The sequence below is a fragment of the Lutjanus erythropterus genome, chromosome 20 (genome assembly GCF_056507025.1).
Source record: "Lutjanus erythropterus isolate fLutEry1 chromosome 20, fLutEry1.hap2, whole genome shotgun sequence".
Taxonomy (NCBI): Eukaryota; Metazoa; Chordata; class Actinopteri; order Lutjaniformes; family Lutjanidae; genus Lutjanus; species Lutjanus erythropterus.
The window spans coordinates 25514023-25536196 of NC_139336.1; the positions used below are offsets into that span (position 1 = coordinate 25514023).

At 40.6% G+C, this 22174-nt stretch overlaps 1 protein-coding gene across 1 annotated transcript in view; it reads left to right on the top strand.

Moving 5' to 3' along the window:
- The first annotated feature begins 467 nt into the window (after positions 1-467).
- The window catches only part of garnl3 (GTPase activating Rap/RanGAP domain like 3), a 95973-nt gene continuing 74266 nt past the window's right edge, over positions 468-22174 (top strand). Inside the window, exon 1 of the mRNA XM_084745309.1 lies at positions 468-923. Within this exon, the coding sequence (XP_084601435.1) occupies positions 826-923 (98 nt within the window). The 5' untranslated portion in view covers positions 468-825. The remainder of the gene's footprint in view (positions 924-22174) is intronic.

The following is a 22174-nucleotide window of genomic DNA, read 5'->3' on the forward strand; positions in this document are numbered from 1 at the left end:
TATTTGGTATAGAGGCTCATAATTACAAAACAGTGTTGTCAATCAAAACAAAATATTGTTTTCTGTTCTTAGTGTCCAAAGAAACTTCAAAGAGTTAAAGCTCAAATTCACCCAGTTTCCCCAATTAAAACACTGCTGATGTATTTTCCTTCTTTCATTCAGCTACCAAGGAATCCAAATGCAACAAGGATGCAGATCATACATGTCATGTGATGGACATTATTCTCTTTAATTCTGGCTTCGTTCATAACAGCACTGTGTTATAGCCTATTGCATGCATGAACACAGATATTCATGTACTCTCACTCTCTCCCTTTCACACACTCACACTCACTTACGGTAGATAGTCTCAGCACCTCTCTCTCTCTCTCTCTCCCTCTCTCTCTCTCTCTCTCTCTCTCTCTCTCTCTCTCTCTCCATCAGTTGTTTCATGAAGTCACTGCCTCCTCACAGCCTCTCACTGTCGGACTGAGCGCTGTGGGCTCCACAGTTCAGGATCACACAGGATCTCTGGAGCCGCTACAGTCTGCTCCTCTGAGCCCGCATGGAGATACCGCCAACCCGGACACCATGCACCTCTGAACGCCTCAACACACTGTGTTTTTGTGTAGCCTGAGAGGGGGGAGAAAAAAGTCTGCAAGATCACTTCGCTTTGCTCCGCTTAGGTGGACCGAGCGTCAAAGGATTTTTTTTTTTTTTTTCGGAAAGCCTGTTTCTCTTTCTCCTTCCGCCTCTCAGTCTGCTGCTCGATTTTTTTTTTTTTTTTCACTTTTTAGGAAAGAAAGCGCTGCTGTTTGCCCGGGTCTACCTGCTCGCCCAGCACCCATGAATTCAGATAAAAATGTGTACCTCGGCAGAGACAAAGGCATCATGCGGAAGAGAGCCCTGCTCCTTCGGAAAGGTTGCAGCTTCGAGATTACCAGGTAGGTCCTCTGTGAGGTTTTTTGTTTTTTGTCTGGGACAAGAGGGCGAACAAAACGGCGAGACTATCCCACACAAACTGCAGTCTCACACATAGTAGTAGCACTTTACATTAAGGACACACGATGGGTTCCTAATGCGTGCGTTTAACCTTGGATTGGTGATTTTTAGCCAGGATCTGCTCTGTGTGTGTGCGTGTGTGCGCGCGTGTGCGCTTTGATTAGGAGCGGAGGGATGCCCCAAAACATTATGTATCCAAAAAGAGTGTAGAGATAAAACCACCTCTGATTTTCATCTCTCTCTCTCTGTCTTTTTTTTTTTTTTTTGGGCTAAAATCAAATCCTGATGTCTTACGTTCATTTTGATCCATACACCGTGCGTTCACATTCCCTGTCAGATTGTGGGGGGAAGCGTTACGCACGGGTACATTTCGTCTGCACCTGACTCTGCAGCGTTGACAAAGCTGCTTAGTGGCAGGACGCCGTCAATCGTCATTTTATAGCCAAAATCAGGTGTCGATTGGGCAGTCGAGCAACGACAGTGGCCAAATGCTGTCCAATCATGCGCCACGGAGGGCTGAGAATCCGCAGGTTTTGGGTCATTCCACCAAATCTGTGCATTTTCCGTCCCCAGGACATTACAAGGATTGGGAGGGTTACTTTAAAATATATTCTGATACAATTACTGATTACCTGCAACTAGAAACCTTATCCAAGTATCTCAATATTACTGTATTGTAATTTGATTACTTTTTGTTACTTTTGGATTACCTCAGTGTCAGATAAATTGTTTAGCCTTATATAATGTTTTATAATTGTTGTTTCTTTTTTGTAATGCACAAGTGCACGTTTAGATAGAGGTAAGTTAGCTATAACTGGATTTCTGTGTTAGTAGCTGGTCTGTGTGGTTAAAGTTAGTGGTTGGTCTGACCTGTAAATGTAATTTGATGTTGAGCTCTTGGATGATGACCTTATTGCACAGCTGAAGGCACAACTTTCACTGTTCTTGTTTGTCTTTTCTGATTTAAAGACAAAATAACGTAGAGTATCTTTCTTTATGTTAAAATGTATTTTATTTAAAATTGTAATCCTGCTAAATAATCGTCATTTTTTACAAAATGTAACTCTAATCTAATTACGTCTTGTTTTTCTGTAACTGTAATGGAATACAGTTCCCCTTTTTGCATCTTATTTGCATTACCCCAGTGCATGTAATCCCTCCCTCCATGCCTGGACATGACATGCATAAATATGCACGAAAAATATCTGCGCAGTACATTATATATCAAACAAAGTTTCATACACTTTGTCCTAATTGCAGTTTGACGATACATCATGTACACCTTTATAAAAAACTACCTTGAACACTGACAAAAATCAGATTTTATCCCAAACAGAAAAATATTCTGCTCATAAAACAAACAAAGGATAGAAATAAAAACAGTCTGCATTGTGTTCATATCAGCGCAACCAATGTCCATGTGATAGGCCAATATCGGCCAGTAATATTGGCCACCCAATATATCTGTCTGGCTTTAGGATGAAATTTAAATTTTAAAACATGAAACTGGCACTGATTCAGTGGAATGGCCCGATTAATTCCACCTACAAAAAATAGAGTTGAGGGATCAGATCACCTGCTGTAGTCTGATGCCACCGAGGCACAGCTGGACACCTGTGAGTTCACATACACCCTGAGGCGACAGACACATGGAGGCAGGGGGTACTGCTGACAGATAGACCACATAATGAGCAGCTGATATGACTTCCCAGCATGGTACAACTGGTTTTTGGCAAACCTCCTGGAGCTTTCTGAGATGTGTGGCCTCTCAGAGCAGCTCCAACAGGATGGCATCACCGGCTGTGTGCCACCAAGCTGTTTGGATGTCCTAACCTGCCCTGCTGCTCCCTGTGTGGACCATGCATATCCATCAAAACCATGAGAACTAGTGTGGCGTGGACCAGTAAATAAAAAGCGGGTGTTATTTAAAGGCTCTCACTTTTACTGGTGTCACTCCAGTTCCTTCCTCTTTGCATAATCACTCACTGTACTCAAGAGTTCCAAATTTAGCACGGATTGTTTGATTGCTGCAACAAATGATTATTTTCATTATTGATTAAATATTTTCTCAATTAATTATTTGATCTAGCAGTAGTGGCAGTTTTAAAGGGACTGAAAATAAAAACATTTCACTCTTACTCTTTCTTTATCCATCAAGACTGTTTTTGTTTGAGTTGCAAAGTTTTGGAGATATTGATCATCGAGATGTCTGCCTTCTCTTGAATATAATTGAACTAGATGGCAGTTCCATGTGCTGCACAATTAATCACATTTGTAGTAAAATCACAATATGGCCAAGTGCAATATCCAAATCGCTGAACCAGAAGCAAATGAGAAACATGCAGAGATGACCTGGCCTAAAAATCTTGTTCTCCAGATGAAAGAAACATGAAAATTGTAATGTGAAACTGATCATTTCCACTTATCGTATAGCATATTGCAATTTCAGCCAAATTATTGCAATATGACTTTTTTACCAAATCCCACAGCCCTACCACAGACCAAACTTCACCCACCAACTGTATCACCATGTAGAAGGAAGTGTGCATCTACTCACTCAAGGAGGATGTCAATAATGTTTACATCCCGCGCTGTCACAATCACAAGCCTCTTATCCAAGACTAGATGCACGCTTACCTCTGCGCGGTGATATAGTTACAGGGTCTAGTTTGGTAGAATGAGATGCCCCGATCACGCTCATCACATCTGCTGGCCATGTTAGCGAGGTAGGTAGCCAGCAACAGTTTGTCAGTAGTAGAAATACGAAGCCTCGTTGTGATCCGCTCCCGTTTGCTTTGTGAAAGTAACTGCATTAGGCTGTACACTTCCTGTTTTCATTCCAAGTTAAAAGCCCTCTAGTGTTTCGGTGGACTAAAAAAATCATCTCGTAGCATGTCCTTTATTATGAAACATATGCAGGAATGCGTTGCGAAAACACTGACTTGCAACTGACTTTTTCCACTCAGGAGCAGCTGAGTGACCAGTGACATCTGGTGGTAATATTCAGTATTACATGTCAAACAACAAGGTCTGTGGATTATCTCAGTAAGTGGGTCATGTTTCATGGAAAGAGACGCTGCTGTTGAGTTCTTCAGATGTAGTTTTTTTTTTTTTTGAAGCTTTAAGCACCACAAACCGACTGTCACCTTTAAGAGAAGATGGACATCTCTACAGCCGATATCTCCAAAAATTTTAGATTTTTGGATGTCCTTTTCAGGTACACCATTAGCTTATTCGTTAAAACTAATAGGAGTGATTTTTAGTGAGTGAAACATGTCTAATCCAATATCTTTTAGCACAAAAAACAAGAAATGTTTTGTCTGACCTAGAGTCCAGACTCCAATAATATTTAATTTACATAATGAAAGACTGAAGAGAAAATCAGAAAACTCTCGCATTTAATAACTTCAGACCATCAAAATGTTTGGCATGTCTTTCCACCGACTAATGAATGAATCGACTCATCATCACAATCACTGCTGCTCTCTTGTTTTCATTATCTTGATTATATCGTCTGTAGATGATTGTTCTGGTCACACCTCCCCTCCTCCCACCTGCACTATAATTTCCTGCTATTTCAGACAAACTGCGGAGGTGTGCAGGAGTGCAGATTTACTCATGAATCTCGCTTCATTGTTTTTATAGCGGATAACTTGGTCTCCGAGTGATGGTGAGACTTGTGTGTCTGGAGACGTCTCCATCCACGCCAGGTCCCACTCTTCCAAACACAGGCATGGACACTCCTAGAAATAAAAGTGCTAACTAGAACCATAAAGGGTTTTTTTAGCTTGTCCTCATAGGAGTTCCTGGTGGAACCTTTTACCAGTGTTCCACTTGGAACCCTTTCAGAGAGTTCCATCTTGAACCCACCATAAAGGGTTATACCGAGAACTATCTGTGCAAGATTTCAACCAGAACCCTTGTATGGTGTAATGACGCCACCCAGAACCCTCTCTGGAGGTTCTATCCAGAAAATTTACACCTTCTGAGGGTACTAACAAGAACCCACCAAGGGGGCTCTATCTTTTGATATTCCCAGGGGTTCTACCAGGAACCTTTTTATACTCCCAGGGTTCTATCTAAATACCATCTACAGGGTTCTAGCAAGAGCCCTTTTATGTTCCAAGGGTTTATCTAAAACACACCCATGGGGTTCTAGTGATTACCCTTGTATAATCCAATGGTTTTATCTCAAAAAAACCCACTGGATTCCACCAAGAACCCTTTTATATTCCAAGAGTTTTATCTAGAACACACCCAGGAAGTTCTGCCAGGAACCTTTTTATATTTCAAGGATTCTTTCTAGATACTACCCAGGGGGTTCTCCTGAAAACCCTTGGCTCCTAATTTTGAACTGTTCTGAACTAATGATAAATTGCTTCAGAACCTGAAAAGTCGGTTCCCAGCTGGAACAAAAACAAGCAGGTTCTCCTTGATTACACTGGTTCCACTCAAATCTGGTGGAAACGCATTCTTCAAGTATTTCAACAATTCTTGGGAAACTCTTTCCTCCAAAAAAGGTTCTTTGGATGACAGTCATTCTTAATGCAATCCTTAGTCTTACAAAGAACCTTTGACAAACCTTTTTTTTAAACAATGGTTCTTCAAAAGGAAATGCTTATGGGCAGAACCTCAGCCCTTCAAGAAGAACCCTTTTGGAACCCTTATTTCTAAGAGTGTAGTGTACTCAGGGTGCGTGTGGGGGTGAGATTTGGGCAGCTTTGTGCCAAGCACTTACTTTCAAATTACACATCCCTTCTAATTAGCTTGATTTATCCCGGGTAGTGAAGGAGCTTGTTCCCTCCGTGTATGCCGTGGACCTGGAGTCACAGTGTAAGGCTTCCTGGCAGACTGTCTCTCTCAGACACTCGCAGTTTAACAGACAATCAATCAGAGCCGGGCTTGAAGTGCTACTGCATGGGGAAATAGATTCTCCTCCGCTATACTGAGAGGATTTCAAAGACACTCAAGTAGAGGGCTGCTGCTGCTGCTCTTGCTGAGGAGTCTGTATATAATTCATTGTACTGCAGAGATGCATGTCCAAACATACTCAACACATGTGGACAGCTTCATACGGACACACATACAGTTTGTCAGAAACCTGCTTTCATATGCATAACATGCTCGCACACACATACAATGGCTGAAGTGTTTCCATATGTTTGCCTGTGGAAGTATGTCATGAGGCTGTTTTATCTTGACGTTGATCTGCCCTCTTTTTCTCCTCCAGGCTACAGAGACAGTCTCAGTGTGAGACAGTACCAGATCCTTTTCTTAGTTAAAGGGATAGTTCAGGTTATTTGAAGTGGGGTTGTATGAGGTACTTATTGATTTTCAGTGTGTTTCCTACAGTAGATGGTGGTTGGCATGCTGCCATTTAGGAGAAGCAGCAGGAGCAGGAGCAGGAGCACGGAAAGCTATGCAATTTACTGCTGTGGACGAGATCATCAGTGTATTTTAGCCACTTAAATATATAGATTTAGAATATTTTCACTGCCTTAGCTTACTGTCAGACAGCACTTACAGATGGAAAACCGCCATTATATAAGGCAAAAGTTGCAATCTCGCTCAACCAGACTCCTTTGGCAGAAACACTAATTTTTCTTTGCAGAACACAGGAGTAACTGGTCCACCACTGTCTTGATCAGATAGTTCGTTTGTGTTAAATGGGACTTTGCATAATCCGAACTAAAGTTTCAGAACACCACAGTCGCACAATAACACAAACAAAAGTAACTGATTGAGGTAGCAGTAGAACAGCAACTCCTGTGTTCCTCGAGGTAAAATCACCAATTTTTCCAATGGAGTTTGGTCTGTTTTTATAAAGCAGTACTATATAACAGCAGTTTTCCATCAGAAAAGGTTGTCTGATGGTAAGGTTGTGAAAATATTCTAAATATAGCGTACATGTAAACTGATACAGATTTTTTGAGTTGGTTAAAATGCATTGCTGACTGCTGACCTTGTCCACAGTAGTACATTGCTTAGCTTCCTACACCCGCTGTTTCCCTAAACTGGGCTTTTTTTTTTTTCCAGGGTGGCAAAGTCATGACCCACTTTACTCCACTCTGACTGGCTAGTATTCATTGTCTTAATTGGTGCGGGGCATTTGGGTTGGGAAGGTTTTGGATTGGTTTACACAGGAGGAGTGTGATCGGGTATGATTAGGGTAAGAACATCAGAATAAGCCAATCAGAGACAGAGTAGGGCAGGTCATGACTTCACCAAACAAAAAAAATATCTCCCACTGTCGTTAAGTACCTCATACAAGTCCACTTAAAATAATCCAAACTATCCCATTTATGGAAAAGTGCCAATGCAATAATGTTAAAAAAAAAACATCACCATTGTAAGAAAAAGTCATTCAAAATCCAATTTAAATACAGAGATATAATCAGCAAAATGTACTCAAGTATCAAAAGTAGAAGTGCTCATTCTGTAGCAAAATGGCCCCAGTGACTTTTATATAATCACAGCGTATGATATTATCAGATGGTTAATTGTATTACATCAATTCATAAGCAGGATTTTACTGTTGCAGCTGATGGAGGAAGAAAATGTTGTAGGAAATGAGAAAATCAATGATTTAATGAAAATATTTGAGAAGTTTAGAGGGGAAAATCACTCATAAGCGGAGAAGAACCGTACTTGAGTATATGTACTTATTCTTCAAAAATCCCTCTGACTTAAAATTAAAATAATCTGCAAGTCAAATCCAAATGTGTGATCATTATGTAACTCTTAGCGAGAAATTAGGTGTAATGGTGTAAAGTTGTCGTGATCTGTGCTAATCTCCTGATGGTAATCTGCTCTGGGACAAACGCATCACATCACATTATTATTTCTGACTGTGTTTTGGACACTGCTTGCTTCATGGTGACTAAGCCTTATCTAACAAAGTGAGCGGCCTGCCAGTTGGCAGATATTCTCACTGACAGCAGGTAGCTGCAGAGTTGCAGGTGAAAGCAGAAAAGTTGAATGAACTACTGGGACCAGTTGTTTGTTTTTTCTCCTCTCCTGTTCTGGTTGCAGGTGGTTTGTTCATGATTTTGAGCATTATAGTATTGTGCAGTACACACAGTTCTGTGTGTGTCCACATTTGTCAGGACTTTGACAGGGGAACTCCACTGATTTATACATCAAAGTCTGTTTACAGGTCAAGGGATTACTGCTGCATAAGTGGCAAAAGTTGTATACAGCTTTTTGTGGCTCCAGTGATAAACTGACTCAAGCGCTGGTTGGGACTGAGGACTACAAATATGACACTGAAAAGAATCATAAAGAAATTATCTACCAGACCGCATCTCTGCTTGAGGTTGGTGGCATAACACATCTCAATCTCTAACTGAACTGTCAGCAGTCGAGTTGCGCTGTGGGTAATGTAAGCATCAGGTTTTTAATGGTTACCCCCCAGCAAAGTTGTTAGGCCCAGTAAGTATCATTTGATGGGGGCCAGCAGCCAGGTGTCTTTTCTGACAGGGGCCTGGCAGGTAAAAGTTTCTGTGATAAAATAATCGTGGCTGGAATCTTGGAATTTAGAATTTAAAAATAGAGATTTCACAGAGCACTACATTAAGTCAGAATTAAAAGCTATCACCATTGCCTACCATACATATTATTCCGAAACAAGGTCTTATTTGGGGCATTTTTTTGGCTCCAAATGGAAATTGTGAGGTTGTGGTGAGAAGCCATGTACATGATGTGCCTGGCGTTCAAGGCAACATGCAACATGGATGGTAAAACTTGCGTTTAGAAGCCATCGAGGCTGTCAATTTAGCAAGCTACTGAACGGGCATGAAATGCAAAGGCATAACGAAAAGACAAGGGCCTTGGGAAAATGAACGTATGTATCAAGTATCAAGCCATTATGAAAGCCACAAAGAATAAATAAACAATAATAAGTTAAGCAGTAACTAGGTATAAAATCTTAAACAGCATCAAACTGAATATGCCAGTTTAAAAAGGTGTGTTTTAAGACGGTGGAGAGATAATGTGAATATCTTGTAGGAGAGACTTCCAAAGGCAGAGGGGCAGAACAGCTGAAGACTCTAGACCCCATGGTAGTCGGGCGAGCAGATGGTGTGGTGAGTTGGATAGTGGAAGAGGATCTGAGAGTATGGGAAGGAGTGTGAAGATGAAGGAGTTCGGACGTTATAAAGGGCCTTAAAGGAAACTGATACAGAATTTCACAGGGAGCCAGTGAAGTTGATGAAGAACAGGAGTGATGTGCTTTATGGAGAGGGATCTGGTAATGGCATGGGCAGGTGTAAATGTACCTGCTGTGGAACGAATAAAGGAATATCTTAACTTATCTTTTCTTATCTTACTCTGTTACAGCTGAAGTTTAGTAGGGCTGTGATGATATGGAAAAAACAACTTATTCCCCTGGGAAGACAATTATTACACAACCATATTACATTTTGTTGGACTTTATTGAAGCATATTGTCGTAAGCGTAGCGTTGGGATAGGCCAGTGCATAATCTGAGTCTTGTCTGTTGTTTCCCAACTGCTGGAAAAAAAAGGAAAGGTTAACGCTAAGCTAATGGTAACACAAGTGTTGTACCTTTACAATGTCGCTCTGGTGCGTTTGTACACAGCTGCAGTTCAAGGCTTTATTACAAAACTTCTGAAAGGGTTACAAACAGTTGTTGGCAATCCCAAGATGCCTTGGGTTGACTCAGAAGCTGTGCTCCTGATTTATGTGCAACAGTGTAGATCCATAGGTGTATTAATAGATCCATGTGCTGATTTCAACACAAGATTGACCTGTCAAAGTAAAATCTGTGGCAATGATGATAATGAGCTCACATGACCAACATATTGCAGTAATGCAGTTATCATCACAGCCCAGGGAGAAATAGGGCAGTGTGTTATGTTTGTATGGTGTGAAAGTGAGACAGAAAGTGACAGTGATGCCCATAGCGGAGCAAAGAGTTGTCAATCTGGCAGTAAATGTACAGTACATGTTACAGTGTATCGGTTAATAAATGCGACAGCTTTTTAAGACCAAGAAAAGTCCTGTCTCTTATTTCCTGCTTCTGAACTATCAACCAATCAGACTGTGTTCCTGATGTATGAATGACAGCACTGATCTTCAGGTTTATTAATAGATCCATGCACTGATATCAACATGAGATTGACCCTTCAAAAGAAAATTTGACAATAAGGAGCTCAACCCTGCGGCAGGAATCACATGACCGCGCTTATTATCACAGCCCTATGATGAAGGCATTTGTGTGGGAGACCAGAGAGGATGGACTTTTTTCACAAACACGGTAAACATGACCCAAATGGAAGGTAGCATTATGTGCATCATGAGTCTAACAATGTTACAGGAGTGCTAAAACAGTAGTCTGGAGTACTCTTTAAGAAATTTGAGCTTCTTATCATGCTGGTGCAGTGAGCAAGCACACACAACTTTGGGCAAGTTCTTTGCCCTAGAGTCTTGAGGCTTGACAGAAGGAGAGTCTGGGCGTCCTCCAGGAACAACAAATCCTAACCTATTTAGTGTCTTTTTCCATTCATTTCCATAACAATTGTGGCATTGAGACGATTAACTCCGCCTGTCACTGAACTCTATGTCTCATACCACTTCCAGTCAAGTTGTGTGTGAATGAGATTAGGCTACATGGTGACACTTGAAGGAGCCAAGAAAACACTGGCTCAGCTCTGACCACGAACTGGCAGAGCAAATATAACTCTAAGAGACGGTGCCAGAGAGACAAAGGGAAGTTATGTGAACGGGCAATGCTACTAGGCAGAAAAAAATACTACAAACTCTGACCACCAGGCTTAGGGAGTAACGGATTACATATAATGGGATTTGGATGGAGAAAAAAAGGTAACTGTAAAATACATTTTTCATTCCCTTCATTTCTTCGCTACTACTACTGAAAAATAGTTTTGACTGTAGGTTGTTCTGCCTTAAACTATGAAAATCCAAGAATTCAAGATCAAATCAAGTAAGACCAACTACCACTACACAGACCAACTACTAACATTTGCTCCACAGACCAACCACTAATGTAAGCTACACAAACAACCAGTAACATATAGAACAGCCACTAATGTTATAGCTGCAGGCCAACTGCTAATGTTAGCTACACAAAAATCCAGTTAGCTAGCTAATCTGTCATTACTGTTACTACTACTACTGAAAATGTTGTGTGTGAAGGGGATGCAAGCCTCAGAATGAGTTTATGGGAGTTTATTTAAGTTTGAGTGTGGAGTTTGAACAGTTTAACATTACTTATCAAAATACATTTAAATTTAAGTGATTAATTACCACAATTAATCTAAATGTGAATTCACACAAACAACTGATAAAGCTAACGACAGACATAAAACATTAGCTATCATCAGCTAAACAATTTCACCAAAAGCAACTTAAAGTAATCAAGTTACATTACTTTAATATTGTGATACTTGGATTAGACTACATTTTAAAGAACTACATTTTTAGAAATTGTAATCCTTCCAACCCTGCTGACCACTAGAGGAAGATTTTCAGTATCAAAAATCAGAAAAGGTCAGAGGAGTGCTTTCTATGAATTCAGCGTCAGCATCAGCACATTCTGCTGTGGTGGAAACTAACCTCACTGCTTGTCAATCCATAACAGAACATTTGTAGTTCATTTAAGGAAAGGCATGCGCTGGCTGGGAGCAGTTAGAGTACATTACTGCACCGTGAGGGAAGAGAAGCCCATTTATCACCGGGCTAACGCAGGGCAGTGTGTGATTAGAACATGTTACTATGGTTTAATTTTGTAACTCAGATACACCTAACAAACACATTGTGATAAGGAGCCTGTGCACAATGAGAGGAGGAGAGATTGGGGTTGACAGCCCGGATTAGTTGGCTTTGAAATATGTGTCGTTCATTAATCAATCCAGCCCCTCCTTGCTCTTACCGCCCGCATGTGCCTCCTTTCCTTTCACCGTCTGAACAAAAAGCTTCTCATAAAGCAGCGATAACTTCAGCCTGCAAGCGCGGCCACATTAGCAGAACAAAAATAGATCCTCCTCGCGGGGCTGCAGCCACCGAAACTCTGACTGACTCTTTCACTCACTCCTTTCTCCCTGAACCAGTCATGTCGAAGCAGAGGTGGAAAAAGTACAGATACAAAAAAGAGAGGAAAAAAAACCCTGGTAAAAGTAAAAGTACTGATACAACTTCTTTTCTCAAGTAACAGTGAAAAAGTACAGGCTCTGACATGTATAAAAAGTAGCCCTCTGAAGGACATTTCTACTGTCTGGTTCTGTCTGTATCTCTTTTTTCCAGCATAAGTCTTCATCTTATTTCTTCTTTTATGTCGTTTTTCATCTTTTTTGTCTTGTCTTTTACACTATTTTTTGTCTTTTTACGTTGTTACCATGTTTCCGTCTTGTCTTTTATATTGTTGTTACATCTTTTAAGTTGCTCTTTGTCTTGTTACATCTTTCTCGTCTCGTTATGTCTTTTACGCCTTGCCTTTGTCTTGTTATGTCATTTGTGTTGTTTTTCGTCATGTCTTTTATGTTTTTTTTATGTCTTGTTACGACTTTTTCGTCCTGTTCCATTATTTTCCACCGTTACCTCTTTTGCGTCTTGTAACGCCTTTTTTTATTTTGTTACATCCTTTACATTGTCTTTCGTCTTGTTACATATTTTTTGTATCTTGTTACCATTGTCTCAGTACATCTTTTATGTTGTTTTTTTGTTTACATCTGTTATGTTTCCTTTTGTTGTGTTGTTACCTTGTTACGTCTTTTTCCTCTGGTTACATTGTTTTTCGTCTTGTTGCGTCTTTTGTGTCTTTTTACCGCCTTTTTTGTATTTTTAACGTTGTTATTTGTATTGTTACGTCTTTTACATCGTTATTAATTTTGTTACAGCTGTCGTGCATGATATCCACTGATGAATACGCCACACTTTTTTATGTGTTATTGTCTCATCCATTTCAGCTGAAATCAGTCTTGATGTTGGGAAGGTGGCACACAATGACACGAAATAAAGATAATCAATAATTCCTCTCAAATGCTTTAAAACTAAAGTAACAAATACTCGCGTTACGTACACATACATGAAAAATGCATGCTTGGTGCTTAACTACAGTAAGTATTTGTACTTAGTTACCTCCCACATCTGTTTCAGAGGTTATTTGAGTGCATTTACTATAAAATCCTGTCAGTGTCTTCATTAACCTCTCTGTCTGCTGAGCCCACATTGTTTTGTGTCTGCCGTTGCCAGGTAGGGGTGTTGCCGTAGCTTGCTGCTTGTCAGATTGGCACAAGACTGTAGCCAGATGTAGCTGAGGTGCATTGTGCTGCGTTCATGTGCTCTGTGGAGCTTTGAGCATATGTGCCTTTAAGGAGAAAGAAAAAAAGAGAAGGAAATATGTATTAGGGTTTGTCCTCTTGTGGTTTCCTGGTGAAGCTTTTACAGTAGGCTTCAAAGCAGTGTGTGAATGAAGAACATGTGTTTTGAATGTCAGACTTGTTTTCTATGTTTTTAGATCTACGTAGGCGCTAACGTAGGCCGTACACGGACAGGACCATAGAGATGAGACACATGGAAAGTGGTTATGATAGGCTGGGCCGCTGGGGTCTCCCTCTGTGTTACAGTCTGTCATAAAGCACCCAGCGGGGACCTGAATTGATGAGCTTACTGACATTTTTGCTGACTTAAGGTGCTCCTCTACTCTGCTGAGAACATTATGTAGCTCTCACGTGCATTAGAGACAGATGTCACACAGGTTTTTATACAAGAGAGAATGAAGAAGCAGTTAAGACCGTTTTAATTTGGAGTGGGGCTGCAACTAATGATATTTTTATTATATTAATTGATTATTTTCTCAATTAACCATTTGGTTAACAAGTCCTCCACATTAAATGACAAAATACAGTGTTCTAAGCTGCTGTTGTTCTCAGCACACCAATATCATTTGTTTGTTTTCCAAAAACATTTCAGATCACAGCTGAAATTAAGCTTTTTTGTGTACAGCAGCAACTATTTTGATTATTGATTAATTGTTTCAGTAATTTTTCATGCAAAAATGGCAGAAAATGTTGTTTTCATCTTGCTTTTCTCTGTTTTATATTATATTAAACTTAATATATTTGGCTTTTGGACAGACAAAACAAGAAATTGAAAGACTGTGGTGGACATTTTGCACTTTTTTAAAAACATTGTTTAAACCAAATGATTAATAATTGATGAATTATCAACATAATGGATGTAATCATTAGTTGAAGCCCTAGTTTTGTGTTACTATGTACTATGGTTTGGTTGGTTTAGGTACAAATCGACGCAGTTTATTATTATCATGAAGGCTATGGGACTTTTGCCGTCATGGTTAAAAGACACCATGGTTTACTGTTAGGTGGAAACAGCAAATGAACACTGGTATCCCATTATAAAGTCATGTCATATGATGACATGTCCTCCTTTGGTCCTGACAGGCGGGAGTTATAATTACTACAGCCACTAGGTTTGTCACCTTACTGTAAACTTATGTCTCGTTTTGAGGGCATTTACTGAAATGACATGCTGTTGCTGTTGTCATGTCAACAAATTGCTTGTTTTGTCCAACAAACAGTCCAAAACCCGAAGACATCTAGTAAACGTATATTTAACTGAGTCAAACCATGATGTCACAGCAGTAAAAACAAAAAATACTCCACTGTTTTCAAGGTTGTATGGGCTAGGTAGGTTTTCTGCAACTACACAATATTTAGATTGTGGACAATTTGCAGGAGAGCCACTCGTGGAAGAAGTACTTACAAAAAAAGATTTTTACAGAACCTCCTTTTTTTGTAAAATTGCTACAGCAAAATTTGCTGTAGAAGTTTTCAGGGGGTCTCAAATGTCAGAGAGTCTCTGTATTTTGCATCATGCACAGAAGACTAAGAACACCAGGTAATATTCAGCCTAAACCAATACAATTTATCTGACTTTGTGCAACTCTTTGGAGCCACAAAAGACTTTTTTTTACATATGCTTTAGTACTCTCCAAGACCCGTAAACAGACTTATGTGTAAAAATGGTGCACGATTTATCAATCATCTGACTAAGTTAATAAACAAATCATCCCAGCTGCAAAAAAAAAGAAAGTTGCTTCCAGGAATTATGACACAGTTTTGGTGCAATATTTCATCCCTTGTCTGATTTCCATAGAAGGTTGTAGCTGGGAAATTGAAATAGTGTGGAAGGCTGGTTCTGCTCTGCTCAGCCGTACAGTCAGTCCCTCAGTGAGGTCTGATAAACACTGGACTGTAATCACTCCCATATGTGGCTGCATAGCTCAGCACAACCCGGCACAGTTCAGTTCAGCCATGCACACAATGCAGCGCCGCAGCAGCAGCAGCAGCAGCTCGTTTAGGCAGAAAAATAGATTCAAATTACTTGAAGAAAAAAAATACACAAAAAAGAGGAAGAAAGAAAAATCCCTCGCTTGATTACAGCCCTATGTAAACTTTTACTCTTCGACTGGAACATCTGCTTCCATTTAGGGCTTTAAGACACATACCTACACATTAAAATGCACTGTGCACTGCTCCGGGAAAGCTTGGAGGCTGGAAAAACATTTCCCAGTATAGTTGGCTGGAATGAGCCCAGCGAAGAAGCAGGGTATCGGTTGAGATGCGGCCAGCTCCAGCACAAACCACAAGCCACTTGCATAAGAGAGTCATATTCTGGGCAGCGTTTTATTTTCTCTCAAAGTTGTATAAACTTCCTTTTTTTAACCGCGGTCCCTGTCAAGGATGACGCAAAGTGAAAGTGAGCGTGCGTCTAAGTGCCAGAGGAGCGTATGAACGTATGAGAGATCAAAGGGAGTCTGCACAGTCCGGGTACAGTCTGTGTGTAGGCTGCGAGTGGCTTCACACCAGCCCACTGCCCCCGTCATAACCCTCGCAGAGCGGTCCAGGAGAGACGGTGGAGGAAATGGAGCCTGTGAAGGGTTACTGGTGTACATTTTTACCCTGCGGTTTTCAGGGAGGCCAGCCAAAACCTCTGCCTGGTTAGAGAGTGAGCAACAGAAAGAAACGCTGAAAGAATGAAAGTATGAGTAGAAACATGTACGAAGGGTGTATTTTGAGCAGAGGTTGTAAAGATGTGGCTCAGATGAAGTCGTTGAAGTGTGGACATTCTTTAAAAAAGCTGCTTAAAGGGAGTTTCCCCAACTGTAGGCCTCAGTTGTAATAGTATATGGATTACATTGCATGTTGCTATTTCGCATGAGCTGTTCTGAAATAAGAACATCTGCATTTACTTTCCTGCTTTTTCTGTTTTTGTAAAAATAAAAAATGTGATGCAGAAGACATAGGTGTAGATGTGTGCACATCCACAGACAAAGGCCTCACTTCACCCTCAGCTGCACTTTGTTTCCTTCCCATTTATAGATATTTTCACTTTTATAAATTGTAAAATCTCATGACATGTTTCTGATGAAGTAGATATAATGCAAAATGCAAATATAATGGCAAAGTGCAAAAAAGATGTGACTGTCACACTATTAATTCAAGATAACTGACTGTTTCCGTTAATGTATTTTTATTCAGTTTTTCATTAGAAAAGGTCAATGAAAACAGCAAAATTCAAAAATTTAGCAAAGAAACGCTTTTACACTTGCCAAAGGTGATTTTTGCTTATTTTGCTTATTACAATGCTAACATGCCAGTGTTAAACATGTAAGATGCTGTGATTAGTGTTGAAAGAATTACAATTTTGACCTGATACTTTTGTCATAAGTTGAGTTAAAAAGATCAGCAATGTCTTTATAATTGATGCTCTGGGGACCATGAATGTCTGCACAATATTTCATGTCAATTCATGTAATAGTTGTTGAGATATTTCAGTTTGGACACGGCCATCCCCAGAGGCGTTCGGCCACTAGTTTTGCTAACAAAAGTACAATGCCTCCGGGGTCCAGTAAGGTTTTTCTGATTGTTGGACACAAGGACATTTTATAGTAAAGGAAGCTGATCGAGTGGTTCGAGTCTTTTCCAGTGCCTGCAAGGAAGAACAGAACTTTTGCAAAGGTGGAAAATGTGGAAATGTATTGATATTTTGAGTCATTGACTGAGCAGTTCAGTTCAGCTTTTATTGTCCTGCCTGAAATTTGGCTTGCAGCAAAACCAGACCATTGTTCATAGACTTTTTCTGTGCCAGCACTCTGTACAGGTTGCTAATACAAAAAAATACGAAAAATATTTATAAATGTTGTGTGCCTAGTACTTTTTTCTTCATTAGAAGACTCCCAAGTTACCAGAAAATGTGGTAAAATATTTTTTTTTATAGTAATCACAACTCATGCAATAGAGGCTTAGTGTCAACTATATATGATGAAATTACAGTATAAACTCATATACAATAGATTATTATAGATTATTTATTTATGAGTTCTTTCTCATTTAATTGTGATACAAGTTCTAACCACAAGAGGGCAGACTCTCCCTTTAAAAACACTGATATGTGGCTATATGGAGGAAGGCCAGTGGTTGTAAAAATGTAACCTAAGAAAAAAGCTGACACATTGGGATCTTTATTATTTAGTGTGAGCTGCAGATGTGTTTAAACTCTGAGAAAATCAAGCTGATGAGATGCAGAAGAATTCAGCAAGTTCAAGGAGTTGTTTGTAGTTGAAACAGTACAGAAATTTCCTGCCTGTTGCAGTGTGTTGGTCATTCATACTTTTCCACTAGGAGGAGTAAGAGCATAAGAAGTAGGGACACTGACATGGAGGGCAGGTGGACTTCTGTGGCTTTCATTCAGACGAGTTCTCTGTGTTCCTGTGTGTTCTGTGACAATTTAAATCGTTATTGCCCACAAGTAGTGATGCATCTCTTTATCTGTACTTTTACTGACCATTGAAGTGCATAATCAGTGTCCAAAATAAAAGCACAAAAGCACACACACACATACACATTGCATGAAGCCAGAGGGCCGGAGGGCAGCGTGGTGTCCAGAGTCGGTCTGATCGTTACAGACAAAAGGTTAATTCACCTGATCATGTTTAATGAGAGTGCCATCATCAATCGCCGCAGCCTGACACGGTGACATTTCACAGAGGCCGCATGGTGACCTGCTGGCATTTGGGACAAACTAGAAACAAAGAGGCCAAGGTCTGAATTCAAATCATCTGCATGTGTGTGTGTGTGTATATGTGTGTTTGCATGTGCTGATGTGGGTAAATTAGATAACATGTAATCTTAAACTGTCAAAAGAGCACTGCTGACTGTGAACGGAAATTTAAATCCAGAGGGTCTAACTCATAAATCTGAACCAGTTTGTCATTTCTGTCAGAAACAAAACCAGGGGTGGAAGAAGAACTCATATCCTTTACTTTGCAACACAACAATGTAAAAATACAATTACTGTCATTATAGATTAATCTGACAATAATTTTCTTGGTTTTCTTGATTAATGGATTAATCATTTTGTCTATAAAATGTCAATAAACAAAAACAAGGCTGCTTTTTTATGCAACCAACAAGTCAAAAACCCAAATATATGTATTTACTTTTATACAAGACAAAGAAAAGCACAAAATCCTGAAGAAGCTGAAATATTTGTCATTTTCATTTGAAACAATAACATAAACTAACTACTAGTATTTACTGATAACTTTTCTGTAGATGGAATTGACTAATCGTTGATGGGTTAATGTGTTACTTCTTTATATACAGATCATGTAGTCCAGTGTTGCCTAACATAAAGGTCTGGCCCCATGGTCCTATACGCTGGCTCCCTGTGTCTTTCATTGTGCAGTGTCATGTTTGTCCTGTAGGGAGACACCTTTTGACCTCAGGCCCTGGTATTGTATGCCGACGTTTCCGCGATCATTGTTATCTGCTGAGTGGGTGATCGGCCCACCCAGTTTCACCAGAGCCCTGTTAACCAGCGTGTCTCCACGTCGGTCCATAACAGGCCTTCAAGGCATAGCGGCCCCATGTACCCATTTGCTTGGAAATCTCATACTTTGCCTCTTTCCATCTCCCACGGGGTGGACGAGGTGTTGGACTTCGGGAGAGTAGATAGAACTGGAGAAGGCGCCGCAGGACGGGGAGCGATGGAGGAGCTGTATTGTTGTATGTCCACTCATTGTTGTTAAATGTAGTCAACTGAAGCGATGAATTACACAGTTGGTGCCATATTGATCTAGAAAGCCAACAGAGCCATACAGGCAGTGCCTACATGTACCAGGATGCATTGTGCACCATCTTCTACTGCCAAATATCCCCATCCTACTCCATAGCTATTATTTCGTTAGCCAAATGAAACAGCCTGTTGTTCTTCATTAACACCAGCTACATCACTGTGACATCACTAGAAGCAGGAGAACTCGGTCAGTATAGCAGCACTTGAGGAACTTCGACTGACTACATTTACCATGAACACTGGCTGGACATCCACACAGAAAGTGCAAATTTTTCCCCTTAAATGTTTAGTCAAGGAAATGTACTTTGCCCCACTACCATAAAAACTACACAGTCCAACCCTAAAAGTCTTCTTGAACTCACCGTTTTTCTGCGTCTACTTTCCTGCGGTGTGGTGCAGGCGTGATACAACGGTTGAATCGCGTCATAGTCAAATGAAGCCATCTATCATCCCTGCTTCCTTCTCCAAGTTACACATTATCCCCACGCAAAGTCTCATCAAAGAAGAGTGACATCATGGCAGGTCCACTGATTTGCATGTTCTGGATGAGTGTAACAGATAAAAGCCTCCACTGTGTGGATGCTAGTAGTAGTATGTTGTATGCCCTTTGCATTACATTGTGTCATTATGTTTTTACTCATTTTCATACGTCTCTATTTATAGAAATGTCTCCCAGTGGTTACATTGTCGTTCAGTGTCAGTAACTATAGATCTAATCACACTGTACACTCTCACACACACACACAGAGTAACAGAGGCCTTGTTTATCCTGCGCGTGGGAAAGGTGCCGTGGTCAGACATGGCTTACTCGTTGAGACTAAAGGGCCAGAGTGGCAGCTGTCCAGAGAGAAGGCGGTGTAGCTCCCAGGGATTAGCGCACTATTGAGTCGAGAGCTCCTGATCCGCATCATGCAGCTTCGCGGGCTTCCACCGCTGAGGCCAGCGTGCGAGTGCGAGTGCATACACACACTCACATTTTGTGTACCTGTGCACCACAGCCCTCGCTGGCATGGACACATGGATTGAACCCACGCACTATAATGCTTACACCTACATTTATAACCTCATCTTTGAAGTTGTTTTTGTCTGGGGAATGCAAAGCCTGGGATAGTCCATCCCTGCTGGGTCCCACACACACACACAGGTTTGGGGAGTAACAGATTACATGTAACAGGATTACGTAATCCGGTTTTAAGTAGATTTTTCGGGTATCTGTACTTTACTTTCAACTTTTTAGTTTTACTTTCTACATTTTCACACAAATATCTGTACTTTTTACTCCTTACATTTTCAAAACAGGTCCGTCGCTTTAGTTTTAATGCAAGATGAAAACAATGTGAAAAGATGTAACATGATGAAAACAACATAGGACAAAAACAGTGTAAGAAGATGAAAATGACAAGAAGACAAGGTGATATAAGATGAGAATGACTAAAAGACACAACAAGAGACAATGGAAAAAGTTTAAGAAGACAAATACGATATAAAAGATGTAACAAGACATAAGCAACATAAGACGAAAATGACTGAAAGATATAACAAGAGAAAAACAATGTAAAAGGACAAACGCGAACACAAGCTCAATTGTATTTTTGTGGACTCATGTCTTGTTTTCCATTGTGAGGAATCAGTGGATTATATTCATCACCTGGAGCAGACCGCTGCCACATTATTCTACTTCTCTCATTGTGAAGCGTTTGGGGGATGATCGCTCCTGGGCCACTTTAACAGGCCGCTCTTTGAAGAGGAAGTACTCCCCTTTTGATTTCCCTCGTTACAGACCAGCTTCACAGGCAACCGTTAAAAACCAGAAGCCCTCATGCAAAGGCCATGTGAGCAGTGCGTGTCAATGTGTGACAATAGGAGGGTGTGTGATAATGTTTATGCAACATGCATGAATGTCTTTGCATGTGTGTGTGTCTGTGCGGCCTCGGGGCTCTAATTAGAGGTCGAGGGCCGTTCAGGTATCTTATGTTGATTGTTTGAAACTGGATCCTGAAAACGGAGGCGTTATTTCCAGAGGTCTCTTTTGAAGAAGGCTTTTCTGCTTTTTCTTGCGGCTGCTGTGGATTTCAGCCGCATTTTAACATGAGCTATTTTTAAAGGGAGTCACATTCAGAGACAGAGAGGCTGAGAGAGAGCAAACGCCGTGTGTGTCGGTAGCTTTAGGTGTTTTCCTGTGGTGTGGTGCGCCACAGAGGGGGGTTTCTACTGATTAAAAATTGATGAGCAGCTGAGTGCCGTGTAGCCTGAGCCGAGCATTCCTGCACTCTTTCATGTTGTGTGTGTGTGTGTGTGTAGACTGAGCTGGAGACGCAGGCTGTGGCTGGGCTATTGTGAAGGTATCAGATTTACCTAAGCTCACGTTTCACCTGCTGTTCTGTGTGTGTGTTTGTGAGTTTGTGTTTGTAGATTGTGTGTGTGTGTGTGTGTGTGTGTGTGTGTGTGTGAGCAGATAATCAAAAATTAAGTCTGCTTTCATGTTTCTGCCTCATTCCACTGCTTCCTTTATGTGTCCTCCCCCTCACATGTTGAATAATTTCTTTCGGTCTCTGTCATTTTCTTGTGCCTGCAGCATCACTCCAAGTGTTAAAGACCTTAAAGTTAATGCTCAGTTTGGAGTCTTTGAGACCCCAGGCCCTTTTTAGCAGCTTAAAGGGATATTTCGGATTATTTATTGTGGGGCTGTATGAGGTACTTACTGTGTAGTCAGTGTATTAGCTACAGTCGAGGGTAGTCAGCAATCCCCCAGTTTGGAGAAGCAGAGAGGAATACCAGCATGGAAGCAAAGCAATGTATTGCAGTCAGCAAAAATAAGCCACTTAAAAATTTCAGCTCATTGCTTAATGTCCAGCCCACAACTTTACAGGTTTGGTTCACTCTCACTCTCTTATACTGTCATTTTCCAACAAAAAAGCTCTAAAAACCCACTGTACACTACCTGCTCAGCACCAAACAGCAGACAGACACAGTTAGCTGGTGAACAAAGTGGAGAATTTAGCTGCTAAAGGTCCAAATATTTTCCTCATTAGCTGGTGGAGACCAAAAACAGA